The following is a 27,762-nucleotide window of genomic DNA, read 5'->3' on the forward strand; positions in this document are numbered from 1 at the left end:
TTTTTTCCTTTGTGTTATCTGATTCAAAGTATATTTTACATGTAATCATAATACAGCAAGGGAGCAGATAACGTATTTTATTTCAGCATTGCATAATTATTCATAAACATATTGCTTTATTGTTGACTCCAAGGAAAGAGGAAAATAGTATATTTGAATTGCTGGTTTAAAAAACCTTTTGCATCACACTTTTCCCGATAAATGAGGTAATTGAGAGTACAGGATGATCAATAAAGGTAAACCAAACCTTTTTTCTGTCCACTTTGTCCCACTCCAAGTGTTCATGTCCACCGTCTTTAGCTGAAACAGAGGTGCAGGGTTGAATCTCTTACGTTACGGTCAAACTGTTTCTCGTGGATGAGGTTAAGGCCAGAAACAAATCAGCACCTCCTGCTACGAGATCGGTGATTCTTCTAGTGTCTTGTGAAGCAAATGCGCTGCAGTTTTAATACAAGTTTCCTTGGACTGATGTTTGGTGCTACTTAAACCCTAAGAACAAAGAAACCGTAACGTGTAGGACAGTGTCTTTCCTAAAGGGCACAGACTGTGCACACGGGGCAGCGTGATACACAACGTGCATCACGCTGAGGACAGCAACCCAATGTTGTTTTCTCTCACATTTTCTTCTGACCTGAGATGCGGAAAAACCTTCAATTATGGAAACAACGGTGGCAGAAAAAAGGTTTTCCAAGCTACACACTCCTTATAATCATAAACATTAAATTCAATTAAGTAAATGTATGGCAGTCACACTGGAAGATATATGATAAAAAGGGTCTTAAAAACGTTTAAGGCCAGGTGAAATGAAAAACAGATTTAGTTGAATTTCAATGATTGAAAAAAAAAAAAAAAAAAAGAAAAAGATCCTGTACAGTTCAGAAAGCCTGCGTGGACACAAAATCAATCCACACAAACTGCTACAATTAACTTCTGAAGAAATGAAATGCTATGAAAATATTTTCACAGACCACATTGTAAGTAAAAAGGTGCAAATATGTCTCAACAGCATTCAAATTTGTTAATAAACATGCAAGTGTCAGGGATGTAGTTGTGATCATTACAAATATCTTTTACAAAACATCAGTAGCTCTTTTTCATTTAAAATGGAAGACCTGGATCAAAAAGAGGGGCAGAGAGACAAAACAAAATACTACTATAAAATTAGGTATTAAAGGGCCAAAATCCCGAGCACTGCATCGGCCTGTGCGCTCGAAACAGGAAGCACGTTCTATTTTTACTCAGTGATTGGAGCCTATAAGAGGAGCCCCCCCCACTCCCACCCCCATAGCCACAGGTATGGTCCAACCTGTGACCACAGCAGCATCTTAGAGGGTGTTTATCCGGAGAAAGAAAAAAATAGCTTTGAAAAATGAATATAATTCCTGAGTGTGGACATATTAGTAAAGGACTGGAGATCATGGAAACCATTGTAAAGATTGACAATATAATAACTATAAAGAACGCCGTTGTTGGCTGTTAATTTACTCACATAATCTGGGAAATGTTCAGGCTTTGACATTTTACACAAGACATTAATATGGGGAGTCAATAACACGCTTAATGTGTATCTCATCCGGTTAGTCAGCTGCAGAACAAAGTGTGCAAAATCATTTCTGCCAGCTCACCGCTTTTACTTTGAAGCCAATTAAGTTGATGCAGCTTCCAACAACACATGACCTTAAAGCTAGAATGAGCCAAAAAAAATAAAAATTAGTACGAGTCGATGGTACAGTGCAAAAGTGCCCCTCCCACCGCTTGGATTTACAGTTTATATTGCATAAAAACCATTTGCATGGTTGAGGACCATTGGATTGCATTAGGCAAGCACATCATCATCATCATCATCACCAACCCGGTTAATCAGAAGATGCAGCTCAGTAGAAAGCAGACAAATGCGGAGAGACTTTGCGTATAGCTGGACGTGAATGCGTGTGTGTGTGTGGTCTGTGCTCAGTGGGAGCTGTTGGTGCCCCAGTCGTAGGGGAGGAAGCTGACTTTGGTCTTCCCCGCGGAGAGGACACCCTGCAGGCTGGTCTTCTTCGGAGAGTCGCCCATGTGCTCCAGCACCCAGTTCAGCAGCTGCAGGGGAGAGAACGAACAGTGAGGTCCAGTATTTTCATTTCTAACTTCTGCTCCCCTGCATTTTGGGAGGCACATATACAAGAAAGGCGTTACGATACATTATTATTGTGAAAGCGTATACAACATGAATATTAATGAATGCAGGACGTTTACTTGTAACTGACTTAGTAGAACTACCTTTTCATCAGTTCCCCCAAAGTCAGCTTTGTACCACTTGAATATTTGACTGAGCCGCACTTCACTTTTCCCGGAATCCACCAAACAGGCTTCGTCGTTCTCCAGGAAGGCCTCGGCCGCCGTGCGCAGCTGGCCGTCGATGTCCTGATGAAGTCGAGTAGATCAGAAGGGATTTTGGACCCTTCGAGCTCCTAATATATTCGATAAGTTGCAGATACCAAAGACGCCCCCATAGTATTTGTCTTTAATCTGCTTACCTGTGGAGTATACGTTTTAATTGGAGGGCAGCCCTTCGCGCCGCAGTTCAACGCAAAGTGGATGAGGGGCTCAGCATCTGGAAGGGCCACCTGGAGGACAAGCAGGGAACATCGCATGATTTATTAAGCGTCGATGGGTCGCCGGTGAATCGGTGAAATGTTCAGCTGCGACTCGACAGAATACTTGTAGCCGCGGGTCGGTTTTGGAGAAGGGTTTCAGAAGCTGCGCGACACCTTTTCGGTTCCCTCTCAGAACGCCGTTCTCAATGTCCTGCAATGTGAACACTTCTCCTCCAATCAGGTAGCTCACGTAGTTGAAAAACTAGAAATAGAGAGGGGGGAAAAAAAATGTTTCTGTCATCCATTCCTGGTTAAGTACATATGATTGAATAAAAGATAATGAACATCATCCCAGTATTATTATCCTCCTTTGCTTGCCTTTTGAAGTTGAAGGATTTTTTTTTTAAAAAGGCAAGCGTAACCTACTCTGTATCTTTGCCACATGTTGGTGGGGGCCCCCAGGCGGAGGGACCCGTGGATGACCAGGGCGTTGTAGATGTTGATGAAGAAGGCCAGCTTCTCCTCCCGACTCAGTGACAGCAGCTCCACCCGCTGTAGCTGGACGGCGAGCTCACAGTAGCGGTCGAAGGCGGGGTTCCCCAGCATGCCCTTGTAGTCCACGGACTGCGGGGTCGAGTAGGACACGGACCCGTTAGCGCTTCGCCCGGTCAACACGCGCCCGCGTTCAGCAGCCACGAGTCAATGAGCACTTTACCTTCCCGTCGGCGGAGAGGTGGTCGGAGAACAATTTCAGAATCAGCTCCCGCACAAGCAGAGAGAGTTCGGCCGCTGGGGGAAGAGCGAGGAAGGTGAAAGATCAGTCCGACCTCAACGTCATACAAATGGGATTATTGAATCGGAAATGTCACTCGTGACAAAAAGGAGCATTGCTGACAAATAGACGAAGCACCAAGCATGTACAGCAAAGAAGCAGAGATAGAAATCGACTGTGTTGTGCGACGCAGATCAGCTTGTTAGTTGCGTGTGCAACAATGAGGTAGAAATACAATACGGAGCCAGGTCACGTGTCTCACCACCACCACAAACAAGAAACGTTTAAGAAATAAATGAAAAAGATGACAGCAAACTTGCCGAAAAGAAAACATGGTTTTGAAATAAGTGATTTTATATACGAGGCCCATTTTTTCCTCATTTCTCCAGAGTTTGTAGACGTTTAATAAAACAATCAAACAACTGAATTGCCCAGAAAATGTATCATAAAATATATGATGAAACACACTGCTCCCTTTCATGGCCTTTTGTGCTTAAACTGCATCATAGCCATCCGCCAGGAGGTTTATTTTATTAAAAGGTAAACGTGAGGCCACAGATGACAGTTATATCCACTAAGCTCTACGTCAGTTCTTCCTGCCACTCAGCTCACTGACGCGACACACAAACCAAGCCAGCAGCGTAGAAAGGAGAGGCAACGGAGAGCGTTGATCCACCAGTCTGCGTAGACTGGGCGGAGGTTCCCAAAGCCCTGACCTACCCGGGATGGGGCTGCACGCGGCCGTCTGCCCAGCATTTAGGGCTGAATTTGGGTCGTCCTCCAGCAGCCTGTACAGTGCGTCTTTCCCTTCTTCAAAACTGCCTTCCTGCAGGCCCGAGCCACGCACACTGACCATGTACTTCTTCTGCAACAACGCCTGGCCGGTGCTACTGGCCTCGGCCCTGGCTAGCACACACACACACACACATCCACAGTCATTGTCGACACATCTGGATTTGAATGTACTTTGTGTGAATCTGGAGACTGTTCAGCGAGTCCCTAGAACCAATCAAATCCAAAAAGGGACACAACACGGAGAGTCCGTCTCACTGCGGGTCTGCAGCCTTACTTACCCATGCCCTTTTCTTTCTGCAGCCAGTCAACCAGTTGATCACACGAGAAGCTCTTTTTGTACACTGTCAGTCCCCTCCTATGACTGCCAATCACGTTGGCGTGTTTGAGGTCCCCTACCAGGTCTGCCAACTCATCTTTCTCACACACAAACTCTGTGGGCAGGAACAACCAAGCCACACGTGGACAAAACACACAAAAACACACACGTATATAGTACTTCATACTAACACAAATCATTTGCAATATGAATGGAGAGATTCCGTATTTGTTAGCAACACTGAATTGATCTTGCTCCACAAAAGCCTGTGCACGGAACTCTTTGGACAGGCGCTTTGTTTGCATGTGACCAGGTTCTATCTGCGGTTACTCAAACCCACCGCAAAGCCGACGCCTCACACGTTTCAACGCTTGAAGAAAAAGACAGGGTACTTTGTGTCGAGGTGATAAATGCCTCACCTCCATCCGTCCCCCCCGCCGCGTCCTGTGGCGGATTCTCCTCCGGTAGTGGTGGAGCATCTGCTGGAAGAGGCTCCTTCTTCACCAGATTCACCAACCTTTGAAGCTCCTCAGGAGCCTGAGGGAGTGAAGCCGACCAATCACATAAAGTTACACTTTATTTCAATTATCATACACACATTTGGTATAATATATATTTATATACATGCATCACATCCTTCAAAAAGTGGACGCTATCTTTAGGGGTTTTCCACCCCTTCTCACCAATTTCTGCAGGTCGTCGTTGCCCCCGACGTGAATGTTGTTAAAGAAGATCTGAGGGACCGAGCTCCGTCCCGTCAGCTCCTTCACCCTGGCTCTCAGCTCCGGGTGCCTTCCCATATCCACGTCGCACACCGGCACTCCCAGACGTCCGAGGGTGGCTTTGGCCTGCACGCAGTGCGGGCAGCCCTGGATTGAGTAGACCGTCACCCGGCCCGGAGCGCTGCCCTCAAACTCCTCCATCTGCAGCAATAACGGGGAGACGAGAGAGAGAACCGGCTGAGCTTAGTTAGGAAGTTGTATTAAGCTTTGGTCTTGTGTAGTGTGGATATGTATGTGCGTAGCTTGTGTTGGATATTGTATTGCATGCAGAATGGGAGGTTACTTCCAAAATGATATTTTTCTACATTTAGGAGAAGAAATTTGATGGGTAAAATTTGTAGATTTATTCTAAACCCCTCCTTTAACGAGATCTGCCACAGATTGACGCTTACATATTTGAATCTATATTTAGTACCTGTATCCAGTCCTTTCAGTCAAGATGGGGAAACTGCTGAATGAACTAAATTCATTTCCTTAAGGTGCGGTGCTTTAAATGCGATCTCCTGACCAGTTTCAAACCAGCAGCATAAAAGTTCCTTTGTAACTTCTGGGTGATTATTGACAGTGGAGGAAGTGCATTTGAAAGACTTTGGGGCAATCTCTGACGCAAATTCCCCTCAGCTCATTTAGCGCTTCCTTGTGTTGAAAGAAAGGCCGGTGTGATGTGAAATGTTACTGATTTGGTTTGGTAAGAAGTGAGCCAATGGCAGTTCCTCATTCGTTGTGACACAGACTCAGGCCAGCAGTTAGTCAATATTGGTCCATGCTGATGAAGGACAGATCAACACACCAACACACACACACACACACACACACACACACACACACACACACACACACACACACACACACACACACACACACACACACACACACACACACACAGTTTCTCTACCAATTCCCCACGTCTTGAACATGTTGATGGTGGATGATGAGCACAATCTGGCAGAATTGTTACGTCACTGTGAGAATACGGAGTTGTGAAAATGGCACTTATTGTTTTAGAGTTTAAAGTTGTTGGCTACGTTTTAAAAAGGGGACGTAACGTCAATCGTTACTAACAAAAAGCGAGGCTTTATATTGCGATCTGTGGAGTTTGGAAGAGAATATCACATTTGACAGTTGCAATAAATGAACACGAATAAACAAGAAACCAAACCATCAACAATTCTTGAATCCGTTTCTCACTCAAACCGTTCAGTGACACACGAGTCCCGCTTGACGGTGGATTATAACGTTACCGTACTCAATATACGGAATGTCGATAAGAAGCGAGCGTAGATAACGTGTAATAAGAAAATAAAAACAGTACGTTACCTTTCAGCGATTGACAACTTTGCTTAATTCGGAAGCAATATTACAAATTTAAAATCCCACAGCTGCTTCCCTTAGTCTCGTTAACCAAAACATGCGTGTTGGTACGTAACGTTAAGTTGTGTGTAACGCCACCAGGAAGGTCACTTATCCTGCCGGTAAATGACCCAGCTGCACTGGGTGTATATCATCATTGCGCATGCTAGCCGCTGGTGTCAAATGAGAGCGATGCTAGCCCGCATTAGCTACTTTATAACGTGAGCTTGTGTCATGATGCCTTCAGGTACGCCTCGTAAACGACCCGAACTATAATTCATTCCAGACATATTCTCTTTACCATTATTGTTTCATCTACCTAGTCGTCTACATTTATAAATTATTTTATATCATCACTATTATTATTATTATTATTTATGCAATTGTTTTTATTTGAATTCACCAGTAGTTGTTTACATTTGCCTCAATTCAAATAAAAAATGCACCGCAGTATTCGATGTTGCAAAATGCCAACGTAATACGTGAGCCTAGATCCTTAAAAGGTTACGGTAAATGTTAGTGGCTTGTTCCCTTACATATGCTACGTTGGTAAATGCTCAGGTAAAATAGTAAGAGTTTCATATTGAAAATATGTGTTATTCATGGACACCATTAATCCCTATGGCATTAAAAGCAACCCCATGTTTTCCCGGATATTGCGAAGGTTTCGCCGCTGATACATGTTCCTACACGGACATATTTCTAGCAGGACGCGAATGTACGATCTTTGGGAAGAAGAAGCAATTTTCTTTTGCGGTGGCGAAAATGTCAGGCCTGTCAAAAACAGAGCGCGCTGGATGTACAAATATACTGAAGTTAATGTCGAAAGACAACTTACTCTCACTTACTGACACAGTCACGAATAAGATGATAGTAGTTGAAAATACGGCAGGTATCGTATGTTTTCATCGTTACCTGTTAGCAAGGAGCAAGATAGAAAGCATAGCGTTATGGTCAACGTTCGTTAATAACAATAATATCAATTATTGTGTATACCTTCACCTCAGCCTAACATAGGATGCTCATGTGTTTATGTAGAGGCTTCGGAAACAATCCTCCTCTTCACTAAAACTGCCGAGGAGCTCCTGAAAAGGAAGAAGGTTCATCGCGACCTCATATTCAAGTACCTGGTCGGAGAGGGCGTCGTGATGCCGTCGAACAGCGAGAAACACCAGCTGGTGAAAAGGACCCTGGAGCTCTGGTCGTCTGGCAAGGTAGAGACAAGAGGTCGGCTTAGCCGTCCGTTATATGTCGATACGGTTGAATATTTGGATAAGCTGGTGGTACTTCGTTGGGGTGTAATCCACTGTTTACTCAGCATGTGCTGGAACACGTCTACTAAAAAGTAATCAGTACACCGGAAGTTGACCGTGGAAACGAAAGTGCCGCTAGCTTACATTCGGTTACATCAAGATGGAGAATTACTTTTAAGATTTAGTCTTAGAAAAACAAACATTCATTATAAACAACATTCATTAGTCGCCATTATTCAAGATTAATGAATTTCAATCTATTGACATTTCAATCTATTGACAGCCCTATTTTTAATGTACTAATAACCTCTCGTGTCTTTAAGGCGGACGAAAGCCTTCCGGGACAGAGCAATGAGACTAGACCGAGGCCGACCACGGAGGTGAGGGCCGAGGTAGACTTTGACCCTCTGGTACTGGGCCAGCAGTTCTGCCAGTGGTTCTTCCAACTCTTAAACAGTCACAACCCCTCGCTGGGCCAGCCGCCTCAGGATTGGGGGCCGCAACACTTCTGGCCAGATGTGAAGCTACGTCTTATCGCCAAGTAAGAATGTCATTAAGTAGTTAGTAGATGCAGATGATCTTTCTTATTAAAATAGTTATGATTGATTTGTGGAAAATGGCTTATAGCTGAACCATAACGGACCTATGTCCCCCCCTTTCAGAGCTGGCAGCGAACAGATGGAGGATTTCCTGGGGGCCGAACTGGTTAGCCTTCGTCTGCTAGCCTTGATCAAGGAGGAGCACCTCGTCCTCAATCCCAATCTGCAGCCTCATGGCCTTAGGGCTCTGGCCTCCCCCCACGGCCTGGTACTGGTGGCTGTAGCTGGGACCATCCACAGAGACAAAGCCTGTCTGGGCATTTTTGAGCAAATCTTTGGTCTGATCCGTTCCCCGCTGGAGAATAACATCTGGAAGATCAAGTTTATCAACCTGAAGATCAGAGGGAAGGAAGCTCTGGGTGGGACAGATATGGTAGCCCCTGCCTTGAGTTACAACTCAACCGAATTGCAGCTCCTTTGCAGTTGACAAACACACTTTGTTTTACATTATTTAACTAGAGAATGTTTGTCCCGGAAAATATATATTTTTACTCATCTAACTTCATCCAAGGAATGTTTTTCAGAGGTCAAGACCTGGAGACTTGTGGACAGACCCCTCTCCTACCTTATTTTTGCGTGTCAAGTTGTAAAAGCGGGTGGACATCTAAATTATTTTCACTTCACTGATGTAACATAAGGAAACAACAAAGCTTGAGTAAAGGTTTCCAAATGTCTTGCTTTCCAGAGAATGTTAGTCTCAGTTCCTTCTTGTTGTGGAAATATTTCTGCTCCAAATATTCTGTACCTTAATAGAAGTTGTGCTTTATGTGCCTTTAAATAAGATACAATGTAATTGAAGATATCGATGTGATTTTATCAACCTATGTGTACACTTGTCAATACTAGCAAGCAGAATGCTGTTTTTTTTGTTTTTATATGACACTACAAAGTCAATTCCAATGTTGAACATAATCCAAGTTTGCTGTGCTTTCATAGGATGAGTAAAGGTCAACCCACAATGTTAATGGCTGATTAGTGTTGTGTCAAAGAACCTCACAAACTGACCGTAATCATGCAAAGGCCTGTTGTGGGATCTCTAGTGTCAAATATCGGAGCAGTGAACAGATGGAGGAGCTCCTCGTTGCTGAACTGGTTGCCCCCAGAGCTCTGGTGTCTCATACATCTAATGAGATATCCTTTCTATCCATCAGCAGCATATATATATTTTCTCTGAAAGGAAGTGTTAGTCGTTTGGATGCAACCTTTTCTAATTAATTAATTTAATTGTGACCGTTTCCGAACCACAGTCGTCGGGCCTCTGGCATCGTTGTTGACAAAATATGATTTAAATCAGATTTATCCATTCCTCCCAGCTGCCTCAATCAGATTATTCTCATAACATTTCACATTTTGGTAGCACATCTGTGGGGGAGAATGACAGCCAAGTTGTTTAGAGCTTATTTTTTTTTCTGTATTTTGAATTTATCCTGGGCCAATTTGCATGATCTGTTTTATTTGGCCTCAACCAAAACAGAACAAAAATGAATTATTTGACTTGATCATTAGGAGGCCAGATGCAGTGCAGTGATTAATAACTTTACATCCTCTGGCAGATGCTGAATTGAAGAACATCATTTACCGAAGGATTCTGAAGATGAACAGGTCCTTTTTCTTTCTGACAAAGGATACAAAGAAAAAACAATGTTCATAGAAACTGTTTGTTTCTGATGTTCATAGTAAGTGAGATTGTACTTTATGAGCATTTTTTACCCCGACTTATGTTTTTTTTTTTTTTAACAATTCCCATTCAAACACCAGCAGAGGGCATGTGTACATTGTGCAGGCTTCCCACTACCACATGTGAATGATTACTGGGTGGTCAGACATCTAATAAATAAACACTTTCATTAACTGTGCTCAGGAAGTAAACTGCCATTTTGTTCTTCACCCGCCCGAAATGGCACATGACTTGCACATGTATTTGCCTAGCTCTTGTCAAAACAGCTAACGTCCTACATCCAGCCGGTGGGAAGTGACGAGCAGCTGAAGCAGGACTGCGTGCCTTGGATCAGAGGGATCCGAGTGGTGAGACAGGAGAGGATTCAACACGCTACTCAGTTCACTACAAAACTACTAAGCAACAACTTAAGGGAGACTTAACGGGCAGAAAGAAAAGGGATTTTATCTCCATAACGGCATTAACAACTGGCATTTCTAGCCACATTTCACTTGCTATATTGCTTATACCCCATTAATTGTACAATAACTAATGTACAATATGAGTAACCAGCTTCAATTGGGCTCCTTATTCCTACATTGGCTCTGATTTTCCATGGATACTACCATAGCAGTCAGGGCCTGGTGGGGCACCAAATATGCCAGTACGACTCTGCGGCTTTGGTGGGAAATGTTACATGTGGGAAATTATTCTTGGCAGTTGTCTTCAAAGGTCCCTGGAATAGTTTGTATCTGTGACGGCATGGGTTGGGGAGACGTGGCCCTTTGTGCTTTACTGGGTCATAGTTGTGGTGGAGGGGAGACCACAGCGGCCATTGATCTCAGCCTGTTCACCTCTCAGAAAGAATAATAACAAGCTGCTCGCCTCCTGTCTTTATGGCACTTGGCTTCCCTGCGTTTTAATAAGTGGTTTAGCCACGGGCGCAGCCCCTCCGCATGGGTTCAGAAATACCGCTGCAGTGGCGTCTGGTGAGGGCTGTGACTCGGAGAGCTTTTTACTTTTCTTCTTTTCGTTCCTGTCCTCTAATAGGGACGTGTGTTTGTCATAAAGATCATGCTACATGTTAGATGCATGGGCCTTGGAAATAGCTCACGAGTGGTGAACCATGAAGTCTGCTGCCTTAATCGTCAATCCATTTTTTTTAAAACTTTATCCTATTTCGTGAAGTATTGGATGTTTGGTCTGATCTTAAAGATTACTTTATTAAACACCAAGAGCTACAGCCATGTTTCTGTCTCTTGACAGTCTGATGGCTTTATAGAGCCATTAATGCTAGTGTTTTTTTTCTTTATGTCTGCAGCAGTAATTCTTAAAGTGGAGCCCAGAGGCACTCAGGCTTCTTTCAGGGAGTTCAAGGAGTCCTTGTAGTGGTTATATGGAAAAGGAGTAATAAGTGTCCTCTTTATAGTGTTTATTGTTTTTATAGAATTTATCCTAAACAGACTGAATTAACTGTATATATATATATATATATATATATATATATATATATATATATATATATATATATATATATATATATATAATAGCAAGCTGGGTACTATACTCAATGTGCCCCTATGGATTTGTTTTAGGTAAATAACGCCCCCATGAACTCTTTTACAATGGGATTTGAAATGACTCATATTCATATATGATGTCAATATTCATTTCATTTTGACCAGTGATAAACGTCAATGCGTTTTGACCTCATGGCAACTTGAGGCCAGAAGAGGGCGGACAAGCCACAGCAGACAGCAGAGAGAAGAAAGACTTTGATCCCTGGCCGGGAGAAGAGTGGGGGGGGGTGGGGGGGTACAAATCCATTTTACACCATTACGTGAGGAAACTCATCAACGCCTCAGCGCAATCTGAGGGAGCTGATGTTACTCGGCAATTTCTCGCTGGCCGCTGCCGTCAGGCAGACAGTAAATTTGTCCGCTTTGAATTGTGTTTCATTAAAGTAATGGGTTTCTAAAAGAGGGACATGTTACACTGTTGCCTTTCATAGGCACAAGAGAACATATTTCAGAAGTTATTAAAGTGTCAGTAATTTATTGATACCTGTGAAGGATTTAAAGAAAATTTTAGCACAAAGCTTTACAGACTGCTGGATCTATGAATAGAAAGGGACTCGATCAATAGGAGATGATAATTCTCCTGCTGACAAAACATGTTAAAGGAAAGTTTTGTTAAAGTTTCGCAACTTTGACCGAGTTGTTTTGTCATTTTCGTGGGGCTTGGCCTCCAACCCGAGAGTGTTTCATAAACCAGTACACACGGAAACAGTCACATAACTCTGGCAGGAGGGAATGAGGTCAATCCACAACCCTCCAACTTAACGCACATCGTCTGTTGCAGAGGGGTTAGGATTTCACTTTTTTATTGTATTTTGAAGGCCTATCGGACGCTCTGTTGAGATTTGATTTTTGTGACCGATACGTGAACAGTATTGATGTTTTGAGTGTTCCCAAAGAGAGAGACATTACATCACAACAATTTGTCAGGTCAATTCTTGCCACATGTTTCTTTCCTGTAAAGGTCCACTTAGATTACAGATGGAAGCAAAGGTTGTTCAGTTTACATTTTAAGGACATTGCACGGTGAGGGAAGGAGCTTAACAACAACGTGGCATCAGGTATGTTCTCATGTTTGTTTGACCCTACGCGACCTTTAAGCCCGAGCCGTTACTTTCTATGCGCATTCTTCATCATTGTTCCGTTTCAAGGCATATTGGTTCGGACCTTCGAAGCAGCCGTCACAGTTCAAATCAACCCCTCTCTCGGCCCAGCGGTGTATCCTTACACATGCATCATTATCTCACGTAAACAGTGGAAATGCGAGACCGCCGGGGGAACGAACGCCATTCAAGGCAACAACGCGAGCGGCTGAGTGAAAAGATGCCGGGTCGGTGACACTCTAGTTTAGCGTCAATTAAAAGAGAGCAGGGTCCTTTCTGAAGGCGGCTGGCTCTGATGTGTTTATTTACACTGAAGCAACTATGCGTGTTTGAGGGAACGCATGCAGCCAAGGATGTTTCAATCAGAAAATCATGGAGGGAACATAGAGGTAACAAACACGTTCCTCACATTGAGATGAACTTGAGTTGAGCTCGCACACAATTACCCCCCTCCCCGACCCCTCTCTCCCATCTCTCTTTTTTATCTCTTTATGCTCCTCTGTCTCTCTCCCCACTCTCGCATAGAGGCTCCACTGTGCAGCTTTGCACCGAGTCCCCTTCGAATGCGGTGCCGGGGGCCCAGACGAGGGCCTTTCCCTCTTGGCTCTCGAGCTAAACAGAGAAGATGGTGTTATCAGAACGCTGCCAGGAGGTTGTCAGCTTGCATTGGGCCGGGCTGAGCGAGCGGCCGGTTGGCGGATGCGTGTCCGTGCCAGGCTTCCAGCGCCTTCCCTCCGTGGACATCTGCTGTGTGTGGAAACGCTGTGCAGTTTGTCTGTGGTTGCATCTTAATCCTCCATCTCTTCGGCTGCAGCCGCGCCTGGCCGGGCAAACCAGCAGCTCTGCTCGCCTTGCTTGTATTAATTGCCCTTGCCTGGCTCGCTGTTTGCTTCTGATTACACTCATTAATTTCAATTCCCCAGGAAGCCACCACCACCGTAGCTCCCTTTACACACACACACAATCTTACTCCCACATAAATATATAAACGCATATTTGCACCAACACAACCTTGCATGTTATGTACAGTGAGACATTTTTTTTTAACATTCTTTAAAATAGATTTCTTTGTCTGTACGATTTCTTCACAATTTGCACACCTATGTGACCCGGCAATAATTATTCAAAATAAATGATTGCATTCGAGTGGGAGGGAATGTTTGTTTGAGCAATGCTCTGAATATTACACTCCATATCTTTTTAAAATCTTAAATCAGTTTTAATGTCATTTAAAATTGAATTAATGCCAAACTATGAATCAATAATTCTGATTTATATCAACGGCATACAGTTGATGGGATTTCCCGATCAAACATGAACTTTGTCTGAGTCTCTGCAGGATTACCACTTAACTGAGATAGTAAGTTACGTATTTGTGTACTCATCAGTACACCGCCGGCTCATCCGATAACAACAAGAAAGTTGTTCTGAGCTGCTGGTCATAAGTCATAGCCCTCATCTCACCAGGTGGACCACATGTGGTAAACTCCCAACATCTGGGCTGGCAGGGTGGCCTAGTAATTACGATGCTACAGATTTTGTTCAAAATTGCCAGTAAAAATCCACATCACACCATATTATTACTTTTGACTCATTAGATTCATTAGAACTCAAACGCAAACACTTTCCTCACAGCAAATGTAGCATAATCAGCTAAAGTGCAGCAGCTTAGTGGCATTACTGGTGAGGGAAGCCTCCCCCTAATAGACAAATAGGGAGCTAAATGTGTGGAAAATAAATAAAGCAATTGCAGTATTTGTCACAGAAACACACACCCTTGATTCAGGATGATGCATTACAGTCACATAGAGTTTTAAAATATGGTGTTGCACACATGTATTTGTTTCATCAATCATTAAGTGTTCTTTTATGTACTTTAAAGTTGAGAATGACGTACTTAGTGAAGCTGCTACTCCTCTTCAGCAGCGGCTAAGTTGACCTGAGGGGCCAGTCAAGTCCTCCCATAATGCAGAGCTCTGTGGCCTCTTGCCTTCTGTCACCCTATCACCTCGGAACCTGGGATTTTCTGGAAAAGTGGGGCTTCTGGACTGACTCATCGGACAGCTGTACCTTAAAGGGCCTCACGGGGGCATCGCCTCCAGGGTCACTACTCTGGGCTGTGATTTGACGGCCAGGCACAAATAAAACCCCCTGAAGCTTGACAACTTCCTCGCTGAGCCCACGTAACCCAATTAGGGAACCGTCCCACAGTCGGAGAAAATGAAAACATTCCGGAGCCATATTCCCGGGACGGCCGTGGTCGTTTATTTAATCCATTTCTTTTTTCGCCCTCTTCCAGAGATTTTTCTTGGACTGATTTCAATGATCCATCAAGGAGTGACTCAACAACTCAAATACCAGTGGGCTGCAAATATACTAAACTCTGTGAATTGTTAGCCCCCCATAGTGTGTTTTTTTTTTTGTTTTTGTGTGGGATACCAGACTGCTGCCCCGAAGGCCCTGAACAATACAGACAAGCAGAGAAAGACAGCAGAATCAATGACTGTCTCACTCAGGGCTCTAGTATGTTCTTACGAATCATCTAAAGTGGCTCCCTTGGCGCCTACCTCTGCCTACCTCCACTGAATACCACAACAAGATTTGTTAAAGACACCACCGTTCAAGGAGGAACGGCAAGCATCTTCTGCAGGGAACCAATCAATGACTGAAGACAGATGAATTCCTCTAAAAAATAAAGACAATTTGGCTGTTAGAAAAGCAACTCGGACACAACGAAAGACCACAAATTGCATCCAGCGAAAGACGAGGACGATGAGGAATGCGTGTGATGAAGGCTACATTTGTCTATTGAGACAAGGCCCAGGCCCCAAGTGTCTTCTCTCTCCCTCGTGGGCGACTGACAGAGCCAGATAGGCCTCTTCACTGCTGACAGCCAATGTCCTCATCCATCCTCATCCGAGAGACCAACCCCGCCTAGATTTCCCCCGACGAAACCCCCAACGCAGAAATCCCTCGCCCCAAGCTCAGCAAAGGGCCCGGAGCTGGGAGTGTCCCCGCGGCGCCTCTGTCAATATGTCATCATCGTCATAGCTGCCAGTTGGCAGCAGAGTAACCCACCGCAGTTGTGTCAGCAAAACAGTCTCCATTTTATTAGTATTTCTTTCCACTGAATATCCATCGCGGGACACACACTTCTTCTCAGTATTCGCAGACAGGGTCATAACTCAAGCGGCCCGTGATGTGCTTCCCACCTCTGTGACGGGGAGGTATTTGTGATGATGAACGGACACAGGGGGGAAGCGTTTGTTTTTTCGCAGGAGGCGGAGGGGGGTGGGGGGGGGGGGGTGGGGGGACTCGTCGTCGGGCGGAGCCGCACGCAGCAAGCAGACGTAAGCACTTGTGGTCCGATGTGGCCGTGCTGACAACACAACTTTGGGCCTCGTTTGGAGAACAAACCGGCATTTTAATGGGATGGTACACCTTGAGTACGAATGAAGCATGTGAATTATTTAGTTTCATCTGTGTGTGTGGAGCTAAATGTGATGCTTTAGCGATAGAAGACAAACTTTTAAATATTTTCTTTGTAAGAGAAAAGACCATAAATGTCCATAAAAGAGCTGCATGAGAAAAGCTTCTGCGGCTTCAAACCAGGATAAACTTATTTTTCATGTCACCATCCATCCTCCACTGCAAGCTAAGTGTGATGCGCAATACTAGTCCACAGCAGCATCCTCACACAAGAAATTAACAGTACTTATTCATTTAGAGCAGAAAGTGCACTTTAAATGTAAAGCACTTTGCTTAAATCCAGGAAATCATGGCACTATTAAAGCAATTTGGAGAACAGCATCATACTTAGAGGAACATTTCTGGGCTTCATACAAACAGGCTTGACAGTCATTTTACTGCCTTTAGTGAGGGTCCCAGAGAAAGTGACAGGGGGAAATTGGGGCAAATAAAGTCAGAGGAAGAGGAATTTCTCTTCATGGTAAAATTGGGAATGATGTCATGAATTAATTCTGCGCGTCGAGGAGGAGATCATAACAAGTCTACAGATGATGCCTGGACATTCACTAAACTGCAGCGTAATGCACAGCTAATATGGGATGAGATTGCTCTGAGATTTCATTTTGGGGGCAGCAGCGGTAATGGCAGAGATGATGATCACGACTGCATTACAGGCAATTTGATTTAAAACGTATGAGACATTTTGCGCAACGTCCCATGAGATGTAAACACATAAAATATTTCCTCTGGCTTTGAGGCACACAGATATTTGCATTAAATATGTTCTAACATTGATTTGTATTGAGTTTAGACCAGCGCTCTGCATTATGGGTTGACCGATTCAGGTTCGTCACGTGTGAGGGGATGAGTACATTAACGATATTTGTTTCTTTTTTTGTTACATTGTTTTAATGGATATTGAAGTCTGCATTAACAAGGTCAGATACAAATAACAAATTCTGCTGGCAGTTATTGGTTGAAAAGATCCTCCTGCACCACCACCAGCCGTCTGCACTGGATGATCTGAAAAAAACAAACTTGCATAAATCAAAGCCTCTTTGTTGGAAAAAGAGATGGACTGTTATTTGCATCCTTTTTTTCTTTCAATTTGTCTGATATAAAGTCGAACGTCCTTCCCGCCTCCATAAATCCTGAGACACTAACAAAGTGAAGGAGCATCCAAATCAGCTCATTGCAGCGGCAGTCGATGGCCGCTCTCTCAAGGACGCTGATTGACGTTTTATACAGCTTCTGCAGGTTAGTGATATTGATGGCATTCAATTGAACTGTATATTCTTTTAATAAGGGAGCTGCCAGATGCCTGTGGCTTTCAAAGTGCTCTTTAAGAGACAGGGAGTTGCGGAGAAAGGGAAGGAGACACAAAGAAGGTCAGGATTAAGTGATGTGCTTTCTCCAAAGCAATTATTTTAAGATAGTAGCTTTTTTTTACTTGGCTTGGTTAATGCTGTTGTCAGATAGAGACACATTTTATCATTTGGCTCCGAACATGGCATTAGATTTGTAATGAAACAAAGGCTTTTAGGTTGAAGTGCTTACTGTCGGCTTTAATGTGACGGTGTTATATCAACATCAGAAAGAATTAAGATAGTTGACTTTACTGGAAGAGAATGTAATTATGTTCTTTGCAATTAATAATGTCCTGTAAACATACGGTATCTTCCATGCCGGGTCAAATCTCTACTTGTTGCTTGTTCAGGGACATTTTGCCTTCAGTTTGCTCATCAGCAAACTGTCATTTCATTATGTGAACCTTGCTGGCAATAACTGTTAGATACTTGAAGACTTTGAATGATGATCATTGCAGTGTATCCAGAGCCACAAAAGATTCAACGTGTTGAAAGGCATCTTTATCCTCGGCTGACTCTCCAATAGGTTCTGGGCCACAACATCTATTCCCAGCCATGTTTTATTAATCCATCTGCATCCTGAAAACTAGGCCAGTCACCCAGAGGCCGGACTATCCACTTGTCCTCTGTACAGAGGCTGTTGTATTTTTATTTTTCATACTCAGGTCAAATGCACAATCGTTTTTGTAATAAGAGCTGCCCATCAGGGGGCAATCTGCCAAAAGGACTGTGCACTTTTTATTTTGCTAACAGTAGTTAGTAAAATAGTTTGCCATCAGTTTCTAAGTCTCTTGCCTCCAAACAATAGCAAAAGGCCGCTTTAGTTAATAGGACTCTCCAATGTCCTCTCCCTCTCCCATCCCCTTTATGAATGCCAACGGGGCATCGACTTAGTCTAGACGTTGGACCACACAGGGCGCCGCGGGTCACCCACAGTCTGAGACACTGCCGTGTGCGTGCTGCTCAGCCTGTGTGCACCAAGCCACTTACACGACAGGCAAAGGGGATCCATGTGGCACACATGTGCTCCACGTGGCTCTCACAGAACGAGAATGTGTGTGAGATGCCCCCCCCTGCACCGCCCCATGGGTACACAGAATCTGTGGCAGTATCACCGGCGATGGCTACTGCTTTAATTAAAGCCCTAATGATAGGCTTTCAACTGGGAAGCTTACTTATCATCACACATAATCGCTCGGTGCTAGTTAGCGCTGGCAGAATAGCAACCATCTGCTCTGCTGAGCACACATTCTGATCATTCTTTATATAGCTGTGGTAGGTCACTTACAGTATTTATAATAGGAGGCCCCCATTATGTAAAAGTCTGTTTAAACGTTGTACATTAATGGGGCACATCTGTGGTAGTGGCGCTTGGATCAGCAACACAAATGAGTAGCCAAATATCCTCATTTTAGTAATATATAGTAATATGAAGACAGCATGCTGTCGGTGATTCAGGGATGGATAGAATATAATGGCTAGAATATTTATCTTTTTTGTCTTGTCATTTGCTTGTTTTCTTCTTCTCTCCTGCCTTTAAACGGTTTTTGCAATGAGGATTTAAAATGTCTTGTGTGTCCTTCCAAACTTTTTTTGGACTAAAAATCCCCCATTTAATAAAACAAGTTATATTTGATACGTTTTTGCAAATTCCTGTAGCATTAGTTACCTTTGGAAGGAGCCAAAAGCTTAAACAATGACAATTTTCCAAAGAAGATAAACAAGCATGGCGTGTTGGTTAAGAACTAGATATTTGATGAGTTGTCAAAGTGAATAACATCCTATTTGGTAAAGAAATAATTTGGCTTTAAATTACAGCACATTACCTGCTGTAAAAACAGCATTAGAAAAAGTCATTTGCAAAGCTCCACATCACATTTATTTCTATGAATTCAAAAAGCACGTTTTAGTGATTTATCGTTTTTCTTAATGCGTGATTGATTGACTCAAACTAAATTACTAAGCTACAACAGACTGTTTTCACACTTTCATTAGAGCGCGATCCTTTTCGTGCGCTCAGCTACGAGATTTACTTCACCAACAAATCAATCCGAGGTCAAATAAGGAGCACTTAGGGATTATTTTCTAGCTCTGAGATACAGTCAGTCTTGCTGACAGAAAAGCTGCACTCTAAGAGCTGATGTAATTCCCCCTCCGTGTTGGTTGCCTGAAATGCTTTGTTGAAGAAAAAAAAAAAAAAGCTCTGCTTTTGGCGCAGCAAAGTGATGAGAGCAGCTCGCCTCCACTGATGTAAATCCTGCCTCTGTTTACCGAGGGTTCCTGATCAAAGGAAGGAAGGAAAGGAGAGATTTAAGGACATGGAAAAAAAATGGAAGTTGCAGACTTGCAAAGCCGAGTCTTTTTAGTTGTGTGTCTGAGGGGTGCAGCGGGGTTAGGTTGGTGTGTGGCAGGTCAATGCAGCGGTCTAATGGCCTGCATTAAACTGAGAAGATAATAACGTTTTGGTTTTTATTCTATGTCTCCATAATTTGTCTGGTCCGCGTCAGGTTTGCCCTGTGGGGCGACATCTCCCTCCCTTTTGCTCCTCCTCTTGGTGCTTCTCTTGCTCCCAGCTGAAAGTGAACAGAGGGTGACGCAAATAAAAAAGGTTTACTGTCCGCGGTGTTCGACAACCCTGCGGGGCTCTTTTAATCATTCCTGCTTCATTGACTGGATATCTGTTATCATTTTGTGTCTCTCTTTTGCAGAGGATGAGCCAGGTGGAGGTTTACGTGGTAGGAATCAATTTACCTGAAACAAAAAACGTTTTTCTTCTCGAGCCCAGCAGAATAACATTGAACAAATCAAACTTTTGGACCTCAAAGCAGTTTCACCGAGCCTCAGCAGTTGGAAAACTGCCTGTCAGGCACAGATGTGCACTCATCACAGCATCATGACAGAAAACTGTAAAGAACAGCTTTAGAGATTTGCTGTGGTTCCATTAATCTACAGAATTTTTTGCGGTGCCGGAAGGAAAGAAAGTGCTGACCGCGGCCAGGCTGTATTTTATTAAAAAGTAGCTCCAAGCGTTCAAACAACACAGTTGTGTAATAGTTGGGATTATTCTGAATATTGGAAAAAAATTTAACTTTTTCTTATTGTCAAATATTTTCCATGTGCACCACTTATGATGCCAAAACTGCGCTCTTTGGTTCCACTGTAAGGAATAAAGTTGTGGCAGCGGTTTAATATTCTAAAATCAGGAGTCAAACCTGAAACCTCTGATCTCCAATCATTGATCCATGATGCCGACTGACTGATTTCACCCACTTACTATGGGGGTGCGCTATACAAATAAAATTGCCTTGCCTTACTATGTTTTATTTTGAAATATTGGGCCCCTAAAAATGCTTTTCCCTTTTTTTTGAAGACTTTACTTGGAATCTCAGATTTCTTTTCCAGTTTGCCGTACTGAATCTGATGTAATATTTACAAACGTTTATTAGGAAAAAAACTGGGGAGTAAATCCATTGTGTTTTTACAGATCATCTGTGGTTACTTTCATCCAGTCGAGCGCTAATCTCACGTGGATGATTCGCTTAGATCTCCTCCGGCCATCTGGCCACGTGATGCTCTGATTCATACGTGTGCTTCCTCATGAGCCGTGACATGGACCACAACCATCGGCCTTCAAGGCCGCCTCTTGTGTCATGACAGGCAATTGACTGTGTGTGATCTCCCTGTTCCCTCCTGCAGAACTGCCGATACGATCAGAGCTGGGGAGCAGATGCGAGGCTGGGAAACGGTGGCAGTTCACTGGAGTTGAATTGTACCCCGGAGAGGAGGAAGTGAAGTTTTTCTATCAGATGGAAAGATCAGAGGAGACGGATAATTCAGTAATCACATCTCCAGCGATTAGGGGGGACAGGAGGCGGGTTGCCGATAAGGAACTGTGGGCTTCACGGACGTTCTGTTCGGTTAATAGGAAACCGAAAAAGACTCAACGCCTTATTTTCCCAGTGTTATCTGCTTCTTTTATCACACCACTTTATGATTTCTCACCTTGTCTCATTGGGTCGTCTGATCTCATCTCATTTACTAAAGGGTCGGTGAACCTGTCAGCGAATCAAAACCAACTTCTGTGTGTGCTTCATCTGGGTACGGTTGTATCTTCTCATCTCGTCTCATTCCTGATGACTTACATTAGTTTTTTGACCCATCTCGTCCTCATAATCCTGTTTCATTCATGCGGTAACAGATGAAAACAACGCCCAGGCCTATAAAAAATGATCTTTTTGGTCATGTTTTATTCTCCAAACAAATGTCAACATCCTGAGTAAGACAGCCTAACCCAAGGGACAATAGTAGAAATTGTTTAAATATAAATCCTGGTGCTCCTTCTGTCACGGTTTGGGTTTGTTTCCTTTCTTATTTTGTAGTTTTCTGCCTCTTGTGTCCCTGGGTAACTTCACTTCCTGCCTTGTCCTGTCATCCCCTGTGATTGTCTGATTGTTTCCACCTGTGTCCAATCACCTGCACCTGCACCATGTGTATTTAAGTCATGTGTGTCGCTTGTCCCTTGTCGCTCATTGTTGACTGTTTTGGATGTTCCTGTCTGCATTTTTTGCCCCTGGCCCTTTTGGATTTTGACTATTAAAGTCTTTTTGTTTTTGAAAGTCTGCGTTTGAGTCCTGCCTTCTCTGTCTGAACAAGACTTTTCAAGGATTACTCATATTTTTCCACCTGATGAACACTCCATATCCTGACATCATATCTGTAAGTCACAAACAGTTGTCAATGCCACCTGACGAGCATGACGAGTCCTCTGACTCTCTCTATCCAAGTGGGTAAAAGCCTGACGTGTATATGTGCACACGGACACACAAGCGCACCATGTCTTGTTGGCCTGTGAGATCTTATCACGAACATTCAAATGAGATGAGACAATGTGAGTATCTGCTTCCTGTGTTTGTGTGTGGTTGGGATGCATGGGTCTCATGCAGTATCATGTTAAAGTTGAGCGTCTGCTGTCTGCAGAGTCGCCGTAGTTTTAATTTGATGCTTTTATTTTGAAGGCTTGTAAAGTATGTAAAATCTTGATAGATTAAATTAAGAAGACATAATATTGCAAATAATGCAAATCTTTTAAGAGAAATTTAATTTGCATTATTTGCAATATTATGTCTTAATTTAATTTAAAATCAAGCATAACATGATAAAACAAATCTGATCTCACGTGTTTCAACAGTGTTTACCCGTTACGACAGCGGGGGCTGTAGGGCGGCGATCTGGGCTGTAACGTCCACCATGTGTGGTCACACCCACGTGCACTGACATATTCTGAAGGGATACGCGGCTGCCTCTGCTCCAGGTGACAACACAGAGGACGAGGGACTGTAGGTGCGTTTTATATTCAATCATCGTTTTTCTGCTACATCAATGCTCTGAATTGCGCAGTTTCCATATTTAGAGGTGATTTATAAATTTAATCTAAACCAATTGCTGGGGTACTTGTTGCGCAGCGGAACTTGACCTTTGCAGGGAACCGATGAGGGAGGTTTCCCCAAAGGGATGAGTGAATTCTAATTTCATTAGCATCCCAAACCTCACGGAGTGAATGATGCAGTTAGTCATTGCTCTTCTTTTCCACTGATGATGACGTTTTCAAAACAGACCACAGCTGTGTGGATCTCCCAAGTGAATCCTACACAACTCTGGGCTTGGACAAGGGCCGATGATGATAACTGGCTTGCATTATGTCCTTTACAGTATTGTCACCATGGATACAAGACTTGGGAGTCAAACACAGAAGAGTGGTGGTCACTAATACTTTTTAATCAAGTCTCCCTGAAAGCTCATATTTATGATTACATCCATCCAGAAAAAATATCACCTCGCCTGTTTTTGGTAAAATGATCGGGGGAAACCATTTAACAATGTTCCTAGTTCCTAAACAGTGCTCCTAATTGTACATCGGCTCGATGACTTGAAATCTAGAAGTGTGTCGACACATAGCGCAAACTCCTTTTTCACTTTGCTTTACCTGCAAGTTGTGCTGCCATGCAAATGCCCCTAACAAATCTGTCCCATAGGAACTTCCTTTCTGCTTACTACTTTCCTTCAAAGTTGCAAAAACAAAATATTACTGAAAGGAAAACCATTTGGGGAGCTTTTTTCAGCAAATCAAGTAGCGACTATTTCAATGTATCCTCCAACAGTTTCAAATGACATCCTGTAAGAAGCCCGGTAACACTCGTAACTTGCGCGCTTACTTGAAAAAATTTGTAAAGATGAAATGAGTTTTAAATATTATTTAACTCCTCGACATCTCCTTCGTTTCTCACTTACTGACCATTTAAATCGTATTTTAACAGCAAGTTGTTTGTGTTCAATAATGACCTTGATAATCTACCAATCCATTTGGCAAGAATAAGCAAATACATGTTGGATTAATAAACTATCACCAGTGAACACTGGCCGCCAAAGATCAAGAGTCACAAACCTTATTGAACCAACTTTAACTTCACTTTAAAACATCTTAACCTACTTAAGATGTTTGCCAGATATATTCCGTATTAACATGTAGGCTATGAAGAAGAAAAACTTAATCCAGGGCCTCTCCTTGGATGTCCTCGTCCCTCATCTCTCTCTCGCGTATCTTTGGGTGTTTTAATGTTTCCCTGACTGCTGCTATAACATGAATTTGTCATTGCGTTCACCGCACCCATGAAACAACTAATAGAAAGAAATGAACTGTGCAAACTCAAGGGGGGGATTGTGACAGTTGGAGGGGAGGTTGGGGGTGAGCTGGGGAAGCTGTGGTGAAATTAGCTGGAGCTGCATGGCCGCTCTCCCGGTGTCGGCATCGCGCAGGTTTGGACCGCGCTGGCTCGCTAAGTAAGTATTTGCACGCAAACTGGTGTTATTTGATCCACCTCAGTGTCAAGCGCTTCCATCACTTTAAAAATTGAAAAGGAGGAGGTTCTCTGGTGGCTCTCAGCTGGCAGTTTGATTCAGATTGTATTATCCGGGCTTGCTTCTATAATAAGCAGGAACTGTCCTGTACGATTAGGCACGCTCGGCGGCACCCCCCCCCCCCCCCCCCCCCCCCCCCCTCCATCCAACTCCTTGCTAAGTGAGAGGAGGAGGGAGGAAGCACCCAACACACACCACACTCACTCTCTCCCTATCTGCTGGGGTTAGGGAGCAGGAGGGGAGCTGCTCCATGGACTTAACCCGTTAACTGCCATTGTCCCACTCCGGCCTTCGCCCGGGCCTGTCCAGCTTTTAGCTCACTGTGGCAAATCACGGTGTGACTGATAAAAAACAAAATAAAAAGGTAATACGCCTCTTGAAGGAACATCTTTTTGTCTATCGCAAGCCTAAATTCTGTTAATTGATTTCTTTTTTGTGTATTTATGTTTGTATGGCACAGAGTAATACGATTTTTCTTGTTTGTTGTCCACAGTATAAATGAATGGCCAACGTGTTTCTGCACCAGTCCAGTCAACTGCTGAGCCATTGGGTGCTGTTTCGTTTGTGTGCTAAGCTAATCGAATGCTATACAAACTATAGCGGTTTTCCCCTTCAGAGAAAAAAAGCTATTATTTTGGGGAACTAAGACGTATGATCAAAAGTCTAAGACAAAGGAAAAGTCTTTAAAAACACTCAAACATGTAAAATGTGTCTAATTTGAAAAGATCTAAGTTGAATGGTGTATGTAACTTATAGTTGTGGTCAGTTTTTATTTGAACTCTTTAACCAAGACCACCTCTTTTGGGGGCAAACCCAGTAAGTAAAACGGTGTGAGGCAGTGTATCCATGAGGCGGTTTCTCTGTTGGAGACGATATACACCAGCAAGCATCTTTGCATACCCATAGGCGACGCACCGATCTTTGAACAATTCATCACATTTAATGCAATATCAGGCTGATAAATTGAAAAAAAAGTAAAAAAAAAGTAACATATGCAGCTTCTGCAATGTTTTTTTTTATGTTAAAAAGGTTTCACGACACTAGAACATTGACCCAGGACTCGTTTCTAGTAAATAGGACAAGGGTTGCATATGCTGTCTGCACATTTTGTCATTTTCTGGGAGGGTGGGTTACGCAAGCCCCCTTTTCTCTGCCTAATTCCATCAAAGCTTTAGAAGCACTTCTAATTGGGCGTCTCTATTTTTGGTTGTCTTCCAGCCGTGTTTTTGCTGCCTGAGCAAAGGCAGCGCGGCGAATGTAAAGCTGTGTGATAACAGTGCCATTCGCCACAGCACTGAGTTTGACCCTGCAACCAGCCTCCATGACGGATGAGAGATGATTCCGAGCCCTTCGGCTCAGCACGACACACTCAGCACAACTCAAATATAGTCTCCCAATCTCTCCCTCACATGTTCCTGTGTTTCCCGTCCTACTCTCCGTCGCTCCCTCTCTCCCGCTCTACTCTACAGATTGACTGCATTCTGTGTGCTGTCTATTTAAAGCTGGTGCCGTAACCACCCACTGCTTCTTTAAGAAGTGGTGACTCATCTAAACAGATCACACCAGTAGACTGTGTTTGTGTGTGTGTGTGTGAGATGGAGTGTGTGTTTTTGGGATGTTATATCATCTCGGCTTTAGTTCTATACTTTTCCTTTGTTTGGTGACAAGTGCAGCTGTTTTCCAACGATAGCACTCGTCTGTGCGTCAAAGTGGTGTCTGCAGGATTCTCAGATTAATGCCAACACATACTCAACAAACTGTGCACTGAGTTGTGTGCTATTCTGGTTGCATGCAGGGGACTTCCAGCTTATGGGAAAAGCCAATGAGTGCATTTCCATTTTCACTACTTTGCTTGGTAATGGGATATATGTGAGGGGATATAAAAGTGCAAAATGAAGGCTGTGTGTCTGCGAATACTAGGCTACTAATTACAATAAAAACAGGGCAATGTGTATTCTGAATCCATGGCAGGAGTTTCCAGGCAGCTGGGGCGAGCAGTATTCACTGCCATGGATTTGAGTCCCCCCCCCGCGCCCCCAACCCCCAACTTCTTTGCATTATTAAATAATCCTTGAATAATTCACCCCCTTTCCTATCAAACAAATATTTTTGCAACTTGCACCTACAAATATGAGGGGAGGCCTGCTGTGCCATACTGTATTTAGTTCAAACACTCGTGGTGAAATCTGTATGTTCGTTTGTGATCTGCATGCTCGCTCTGCTGCAGTGTGAATGTCGGTGTGCAGAGTAATGCTCCACTTCGCTAACGTTAACTCCAGAGTGCTCCACCCAGTTACAGGGCCGCCCATGGAACTCTATCTCGACATACGGCCTTTTTTTAAATGGGATTTTTATGTGTATATAATTTTATTTTTTACTTATTTTTTTTAAGTAGATGCAATGCGTTTAAAGCATCTTTTTAAGTGTGTGTGAAGACCTTTTGTCTGATGCGTTCTTATTGGTATGTTTGTTTCAATTTATGCTTTTATGTCAAGCATTCTTATCCTTTGGGAGCGAGACACATCATGAGAGCTTGATTTCAGTTGACCCGCTCATGTGATGCAGCATCTCACTCTCACCTGGGATAACCAAATATCACCTAAAGAGCCATGCGACAGTATGTTACCATGCAACTCTGCGTGGCGGCGATTTTCAGAGCCCGCCTGAGCGATGACAGGCGGCGTCTTTAAGTCCCAGCGATGACGCTGCGATGTCATAGCGGGCAAGGACCGACTTGTGTGCTGACTTGTTAGTCATGCATTGATGCACAGTTTAAAGAGGACTCCAGGAAGCAGGGCGGAGGCGCATGCGCAGTGCAGACACACACACGGAAAACACACAATTTTGCACATTTGCACAAAATGACACACAGCCGCTGAGTGCATAAAAGGAAAGCGGCTGCATCATTTGGTAGTCTGACATGAGGTTGCTTCGGAATGTTGCAGAATTCATAAACTAAATTTTAGCATCAAATATTAGCACCACAGAATTGGGTCACTCTTTGTAAAAAATGAAAAGAACTACACGATCCAAAGTAAAGAAAAAAACATTTATTTTATCATAGTCCTCTGTTTTATTCATGACATCACCTTTAAAACTTATTTATATATACGCTAAAACATAATGGTTGACACAATTGCAGTAAGGCTCCCAAAAGGTTTATTGAATATCCTTACTTGTGAAGTAAAATACTCTAACCCTAAATCTGACATAAATTAGGTCAATTAGATCG

General features: G+C 43.4%; 2 protein-coding genes across 8 annotated transcripts; one reads left to right on the forward strand and one right to left on the reverse strand.

The window, feature by feature from the left end:
- Window positions 1-61: 61 nt before the first annotated feature.
- On the reverse strand, window positions 62-7,961 carry LOC120833702 (uncharacterized). Of its 7 annotated transcripts, XM_040201075.2 has the most exons (12): window positions 7,719-7,938; window positions 7,430-7,506; window positions 5,143-5,382; window positions 4,879-4,996; window positions 4,422-4,574; window positions 4,069-4,254; window positions 3,292-3,365; window positions 3,003-3,200; window positions 2,701-2,838; window positions 2,517-2,606; window positions 2,260-2,403; window positions 62-2,079 (listed from the first exon to the last, which is right to left on the reverse strand). In XM_040201075.2, the coding sequence occupies exons 3-12, from the start codon at window positions 5,380-5,382 to the stop codon at window positions 1,951-1,953; spliced, it is 1,470 nt and encodes a 489-aa protein (XP_040057009.2). In that variant the 5' UTR covers window positions 7,430-7,506; window positions 7,719-7,938; the 3' UTR covers window positions 62-1,950. The 7 variants fall into 7 exon arrangements, with proteins under 7 accessions (XP_040057009.2, XP_040057011.2, XP_040057008.2 ...); XM_040201077.2 differs by lacking the exon at window positions 7,430-7,506; XM_040201074.2 differs by lacking the exons at window positions 7,430-7,506; window positions 7,719-7,938 and adding an exon at window positions 6,559-6,949.
- c16h3orf38 (chromosome 16 C3orf38 homolog) lies at window positions 7,262-10,299 on the forward strand. The gene is given in 5 exon segments (XM_040201079.2): window positions 7,262-7,333; window positions 7,335-7,483; window positions 7,630-7,805; window positions 8,168-8,385; window positions 8,507-10,299. Coding segments are annotated over 5 exon segments (969 nt in total). The 5' UTR covers window positions 7,262-7,271; the 3' UTR covers window positions 8,871-10,299.
- Window positions 10,300-27,762: the final 17,463 nt, after the last annotated feature.

Source organism: Gasterosteus aculeatus, chromosome 16 (assembly GCF_964276395.1).
Source record: "Gasterosteus aculeatus chromosome 16, fGasAcu3.hap1.1, whole genome shotgun sequence".
NCBI lineage: Eukaryota > Metazoa > Chordata > Actinopteri > Perciformes > Gasterosteidae > Gasterosteus > Gasterosteus aculeatus.